This window comes from Folsomia candida, unplaced genomic scaffold (genome assembly GCF_002217175.1).
Source record: "Folsomia candida strain VU population unplaced genomic scaffold, ASM221717v1 Fcan01_Sc024, whole genome shotgun sequence".
Classification (NCBI taxonomy): Eukaryota; Metazoa; Arthropoda; class Collembola; order Entomobryomorpha; family Isotomidae; genus Folsomia; species Folsomia candida.
The window spans coordinates 340,690-348,210 of NW_019091216.1; the positions used below are offsets into that span (position 1 = coordinate 340,690).

At 32.1% G+C, this 7,521-nt stretch overlaps 1 protein-coding gene across 1 annotated transcript; it reads right to left on the reverse strand.

Moving 5' to 3' along the window:
• Positions 1-655: 655 nt before the first annotated feature.
• Positions 656-3,128, reverse strand: LOC118438691. The gene is made up of 5 exons (XM_035859275.1): positions 2,204-3,128; positions 1,898-2,074; positions 1,622-1,806; positions 1,380-1,545; positions 656-1,305 (listed from the first exon to the last, which is right to left on the reverse strand). The coding sequence occupies exons 1-5, from the start codon at positions 2,754-2,756 to the stop codon at positions 1,169-1,171; spliced, it is 1,218 nt and encodes a 405-aa protein (XP_035715168.1). The 5' UTR covers positions 2,757-3,128; the 3' UTR covers positions 656-1,168.
• Positions 3,129-7,521: the final 4,393 nt, after the last annotated feature.

A 7,521-nucleotide genomic window follows, 5' to 3' on the forward strand; every position in this document is an offset into this window, starting at 1 on the left:
CGAGGTTTGCGTTGAAAATCACGGGATACAAAAGGTCTAAGTCGAATTAAATTTCTAGATAAAATTAAAACTTGTTGTGAACTAAGTCGGTGCGGCAATTTACCTTTCACCCAAATGTTCAATAATTTTTTAGTTACTCCTAGAAAAACTAAATGCATATGGTCAAGTACTATTTGTGACACCAGGCCTAAATTTAATCTCAGCAATTCACTGTCGTATGTGTGATGATCTGCATCCGTTTTTTTAATAAATTTATCATCCGTTCTCTGTGGACATACTGTCTCTCTTAAAATTACTCTTCCAAGCCATTCACCTTCCTGTTCGCATCTTTCACACGAGTTGTAGCTATTATGCTGTTTGCACCCTTTTATAAAACTTCTAGCTGGTGCATCAGCTATTATACAAGATATTTTAAATGCAAATTGTAAGTCTTTAAATAAAATACCAGTCCTTTCTAATTCTAATGCTTCGTCAACAAATTGTTTAAGAAATAAAGTATCTTTTGGCTTTGACATGCCGCAAAATAATCCAATAATAAATGGACTTGAATCTACAGCTTGGTCCAGCATACCAAGAATTGGCCAAAACGACTTAGTATTACTTTGAGAAATCGGTACCCCGTCAATACCAACTGATATTGAATTAATTTTCGAAATAGACTCATGCTGCCATTTTTTAATAATTGGAAAATTGCAATCCGATAATTTTAGTTTTAGCCGTCTTTCCACACCTTTTTTTATACCGAAATAAACTAGTTCACCTCCACCTAGCTTTTCTATAACTATCTGTCGTGGCGTTTTCATTAATGTTCTAGGATCGAGAGGAAGAATATTGTTAATATGTGGATTTATAATGGTTATCAGTTCTCGGAGACACATATGTGTAACATTATGTGCTGTAGCCCACAGACGAAGACTATCTGGCAAAAGTAAAGGAAAATTGATATCTGACTCAACATTTACTTGACTGTTGTCTAATACAAAATCTGAGGGTTCAGCGCTACTTATTTCAGTTTCAACTATTTGAACATTCACTGGTGGCTCTACAATTTCTTCACTAAATAATAATGTCGGCACAGTATTTCCTATCGTCTTACTTCTAATAAATTGCAATATACGTGATGTTGCTTTTCTTCTGCGGCGTAATTCCGTTCTCGGGGTGACTGTATTCATCCTGTCAAATGACGTTGACGACGAGCTGCTCGACCCCCACCTCTGTCACCAGCGTTCTTCAACCAGTTTATTATTGCCTGCTTCACCTCGAAATCTGTTGCTTGGCTAAAGCCTTTATTTGACCGCACCGACTCTAGAAAATCGTTGCAGAACACTTAATCATTTTTAATTATAAGATGGTTTCGAGAATAAATTTTATTAACGTACTTGTGATTAATTTAGGTAATATTGAGTCCTTTATGCCACAAACCGCTTTTTGTCCTTGTCCAGTAAAGCTAACTACTGTTGCGAACTGGTTCGTAAATATTTCAGAAAGAATGCTTCCGGTTACTGCAGAAACATTTTCTCCTCCGTGTAGACTTAGATAATCGATCTGTCGTTAATAAATAGATTAGGTCATACCCAGCGTACGCATAATAAATAAAGTACGCATTAAAATTCTCTGGTACCATTAGGTCACTATTTTTATCAATACCAAGCCAGGTTATGAGGGAAGCTAAACCATCCTTGCTGGTTAAAGGCAGTAGCGGGGCTCCAGTCAATTTAATATTTTTTGCACACGTCGTCCCAAGATTAATGTGCTTCAACTTACTAGAAATTATTTCTAGCTTGGAAATCACCGCATCTTGAAATTCTAATAAAAAAGTTAGTTAATTCCATAGTATAAATATAATAGAAAGGAGAATACACACAATCGTATTTTATTCATACGAATATTATCATACTTCTATTTTCCTCTAGAAACTGTACGAACTGATTTTTAAACTCGACATCCTCTGCCTGGTGGGTTGCGGAAGTGTTTTGATCTCCTCCTCCTGGGTATATTTCTATTTGTCCATGAGGTGGTGCAAATAATGTGTTGTCATTAGCTGCACCTTCATAACCGCCCCTTTCCAAATCGGCTATTATATAAACAGAAAAAAATATCATAACTTAAATTATTAATTATTTATAATACTAATTAAATGATTTAAATTAACATAAACTATGAACTGGCGACGTAAACTAGTGGTTACACCCTTCCGGTTTACCTGTTTCTCTAACTAATCCAAGGCAAAAAGTTGTCGGGTTGTCGTCCTCCAACGTGTTGGATTCGTCGCTAGAATCTTCGGCTACAGCAATTATTTTTTGAAGCTTGTTGCTATTGGAATTACACGGTGGCGGCTTTACTTTGTTTTGTATGCGTTTTCGGATTCGCCTAGAATCTGCCTCCTCAACGGAAGATGGCTCCAAGTTGGAAGTTTCTTCCGCCCTAATTGATGCTTCACGGGCGGTCAAATAATTGTCTAGAAAATAACATAGATAACAGCAAGTAATTAGTTTTGCCATATACTTTTTTGCAACAAACTGCTTACCATACTCTTTCAAAACTCGACAAGAACAGACCAACCAATCCGAAGATGGGGGTTGATGATTGCAAACAAGTTTGGCTAGTTTTGCACCTCGAACTTTTGATGGTGGATATCTGCAGTTCTTCACTTGGGTCCCCCCATTTGCAATAAGTGGCGGAAGAATCCAAGATGACGATATAACGTCAATGGCGTTATCTTCGTCGGGAAATATAACTACTGCAAATTTAATCATGACAAAGTACGTTTAATGGAATAAAGACAAAATACTGATTTGATGGACAGAATGTTGACGGTGTGGAGGTTTTTAAGTTTCCTCTACTTTAAGTAAGAGTTGGGGAATTTTGGTATCTCATTCGAGTCGGGCCGTAGTTGGCAAGAATGTGGCCAGAAGCAAAATCTTAAATACCATTTAAAGCTTGCTATGGCCTGGGATGGGCCGTCGACGGCAAGTAGACAGATTAAGTCCGGCAAATACACTGGTTTGCCGAGTGAAAATGGCGGCGGGAAAGCGGTGGCAAGTACTCGGCTGGATGTCGGCAAAATCTGCGACTCTTTGCCGCCGGTGGCGACTACTTGCCAACTGTTTCAAGAGCCTTTGTGGCACACCGGGTTTACTGTGATGTCGGACATTGAATAACGATTTCTATTAAAAACACTTATCTGCATATTTAAATATCTGACATATTTGGTGTACAAACTGATCAGTATATCATTATGTTTGACAATAAGTACGGTAATACATACGCTTGTTCTCCAGACGCTAAGCATGCCAAATTACAGTTTTTACTATACATATATTAGTAAGTAATTTTTTTACATATCTTGAAATTTAATTTAATTGCAGATTTAGAAAGACCCCGGAATAATATTATTAATCTACCCAAGAACATAGTTTGTAGGGAACATAGTATGTTCAACACACATAGTTTGCTTTGTGCAATTTGTCTGACTGTCACGTGACCGCAGGGGGGGGGGGTACTTAATTTATCATCATTGGTCACCAAGGGGGGGAGGGGGTCAAAATTGCCTCAAAATCGATCACGTGATTTATGGACGCTCCCTATGGAGATACGTAGTATGAAATTATGTGCAAATTTTCATTCAAATTCAATCACTTTCTATCAAATTCCTTTCATTTCACTTCATCTGACTTTATTTATTACATCGTCCCATGTTTTAAGCATATAATGAAAAATGAAATGAGTGAGAAATCCTTTCATTCGCTGTCATTCATCTGAAATGACGGAGTCTTTCACTCATTTGCATTCAAATCACAGAAAATTCATCATTCATCATAATCAGTAACATGAATGAAAGTGAACAGGTACACTGTAAAGCATCCGGTAGAGTCACATATGTACTCCGTACTGGTATCGATTTGGTAATAATTTCCTACCGGGTTGGTTATAGTTTGATTCTGAGCGGTAACGATTTCATTACCACCACATTACTGCGCCGGAACGATCGATATTACCGATGCCGGTAGAGTCATATCCGGTAATAATTTGCAATAATTCAATACCAGTTGCCTAAGAGTGTATGCGTATCTATAGTTCAATGGAAAATAATAAATTTCCTCATTAAAGAAATACTTTATAAACATTGCAATTTACGAAGTTATAAAAAACAATTAGAGTTATCAATCTTTTAAGTAATCACTAATTTAAAATAATACAAATATTTCCATCCGATGTCAAACTTTCGCTTAGACTAAGAGTTTCGTAAATATCATCAATTTTCGAAAACTCTTCCAATCGATCAATTAAAATACATTTATATATTTTTAAAATTTCAATTTTTATGTAATTAACGATAAGCGAAATGATGTATAATAAACACGCACCGGGAAGGAAAATCTTATAATTTGCATTTATTTATCAATACATTTTATTTAAAGCATTACAACTTTCAAAATCAAAAATCAAAGTTTGTCAAAAAACTCATCAATTCAAATAAAAATTTCAAAAAATTGGGCTTGAAAATTGATTTGCGAATTTGCGCAGCTCCACAGCTAGTACATGTTTAGTTCGAAAAATATTCTTCACAGACATGGAAAATTTTGCAACCAAAAGTTTATAAATCTTCATTAGTTATCGAATTCTACGAAATATCATTTGCGAAGTGTCTTCACTTCCTTGCTTCGCAAAATTATCAAATTTGCAAAAAGTTGCGATGCGAACATTCGAACTCGTAATTAGTACCATTTTCATTTCATGAACATAAATATTTCTCCAAAGGTCAATTAGTTAAATAAAAGTAAACTAACAAAAAAATTTAAATTTTTAATTTACATACACACATAAAAAAAATTTCTCGAATAAGTAGAGCATCCTGACTATTAAATTCCAGCAATTTGCATTTATTTTCATACTTTTCTCCATTTCAACCATTAGACTTTAATGGATACGAAGAAATTTTTTTATAAAAATCACGACAAATTTCAATTTACGAAATAATGAAGAGCAATTAAATAAATCTGTTCGAGTCAATGATCTTTAAATCAACTAAAATTTAAAATTTTGCAAATATTACTATCCGACGCCTAACTTCGCAAAAAGTGAATTTCATAAAGATAAATTTTCTACTTACATTTCTTCACAATAGTTAGCAAAATTTCAATTGTCATGGAATTAATGAAAGTTCCTAAGTGAAATGAACAAACAATTTCAGATTATCTCGGACACAAAAACATAAATCTTTTCATTTTTAATTTATTATTATACTTTTGCTGATTTATCCCTCATTTTTCAAAAATCATTACTAATTTAAATTTCAATTTCTGAAATTGAAAAGCGATTAAACTTATAGGGTTCGATAATCTTGAAAGTAATTTAAAATTTAAATTTTGTAAATATTTATACACGATCTTAATCAAGCCTTTGAAACACTTAATTCCATATTGATTAAAAATTACAGAAACAAATTAGTAACATTTTCGTTTTAATAAAAAAAAGAGAATAAACTAAAAACTAAAAATTTCGATTTACGAAATTATGAAAAACGAAAGTTAGCCGTCGAATAATCTTTTATGTAATTAATAATTAATAATGTCAAATAGTCAAATTATTTCTATTGGACGCAAAAGTTTTACGCAAAAACTCTCTTTCATAAATTTCAATATTTCTCAAAAACCCTTCAATTCCATCAATTCCATCAATTAAAAATGCTCCCAAAAATCACTAAAATTTCCATTACCAAAATTTGATGGGTTTCAATAAGTTTCCGAAAATCATTACAAATTCCAATTTACGAAATTATGAAAAGCAATAGAAATTTTGATACAGTAAATTACCTATGAAGTATTTATTAATTCAAAATTTAGCAAATCTTTCTAACCGACTTTTAAAAAAATTATTTCATATTGATTAAAAATTACTCAAAAAATTAGTAAAATTTCCATCTTCATGTAATTACGTGAATGCGCTTTGCAAAATCTTTCTTTCGTACATATCAATAAATATTTCTCCAAAACCCTTCAATTCCATTAATTAAAAAAATCCCCTAAACATTATTAAAATTTCCGTTTTTAATTTACATTCACAGATAAAGATTTTCTCGTAGAGTAACACTGGAGCATTAAAAAACCTACAATTTGCATTTATTTTCATATGGCTCAGCTTAGTGTATATTAATAAATTTCCACATTTTTGTAAATCATTACACATTTCAATTTACGAAGTTATAAAAAGCAATGGAAATTTTTTGTTGGACTGAAAACTATCTATAAAGCAATTATTAATGTACAATTTACCAAATATTTCTATTCGACGCTAAAGTTTACAAAATCTTAATTTCATAAATATCCTCCCCAAAAACTTATTTTAATTCAAAATTTCCACTTGGATATTATTTCTTGAAAAGCATAATGCACCTTTAAAATTACTTTTCTAAATTAAAAATGGTTCTATTTTTTCTACAAATATTGAAAGATTTGCTACCCTTATAGGTTATGAAAATTTTGAAATTTGCATTTTTGTTGATTTCAAATTCAAGTATGGATAGATATCCATAAATTTCTCGGTTTTTAAAAATCATTATAAAAAAACAAAATTTAGATTTTATAATTTTATAATTCCTAAAAATTATGAAGTTACATCTTTTCTTTGATTGTACAACCTTTATCCAAAATGTTATTGACCATTAAATTTTATAAATATTTCTTTCCAACTTCAAACTTTGCAAAAACTTAATTTCCTAAACACTTCGACATTTTCAAAAAAATCCAATTAGATATTATTTTTTTTAAGCATCAATATACCTTTAAAATTGTCTTTGCCAATTAAGAACTGCTCTATTTTTTCCACAAAAACATACAGATAACTAAGATTTTCTATACTTTTAGATTATTTCGGGTGTAAATAAATAACTAGAAATTTACATTTCCTGATTTCAAACTGATTTTTAAATAAAAAATGTAGATAAGAAATTGATCTTTGAAGAAATTTTATTTCATCTCCTACACCTTCGACATCACAATGAATAGTTCGTAGTTGTTGAGCCAGAGACTGGGGAAACACGATATTTATGCCTTTTTAAAGCTGCCGCAGAATAAAACTGATGCCATGCATGCACCACCACCACCAATGTGCGCCTCATAGTTGATTTAGGCACACGGGGATTCACACGTACAATACTATCCTGCCCGAAATTCGTTTGGAAAATAGTTAAAATTTTAATTGTGATAAGTGTTTTTGTCTTCTTTGGAGCTCGACAATCAAGGTAAAGTAACTTGAGGTAAAGTAACTTGTAAAGTTTTTTCTGGGGACTGGGTTGGAGGAGCACGAGTTTATGACAGGTTTTAACTTGAATATTTAAATTACGAAAAAAAATTTTAAAAAAAGAAATAAAATTTCACGTTTTCATTAAATTTGTGATAAAAATATAAAGCCAAGAGATCCTCGACGAGGAAAATGGCTGTGGTGACCTTGATAGGCCCACTTTAATTAAACTCTAATAATTCAATTAATATTAATGCTCGTTTTATTTAAAAGGAAATG

Coding starts and splice junctions, on each gene's coding strand:
- LOC118438691 (XM_035859275.1), bottom strand. CDS start 2,756: ATGATTAAATTTGCAGTAGTTATATTTCCCGACGAAGATAACGCCATT. Junction 1,807..1,897: donor GTTTCTAGAGGAAAATAGAA/GTATGATAATAT, acceptor CTTTTTTATTAG/AATTTCAAGATGCGGTGATT. Junction 1,546..1,621: donor ATAAAAATAGTGACCTAATG/GTACCAGAGAAT, acceptor TATTAACGACAG/ATCGATTATCTAAGTCTACA.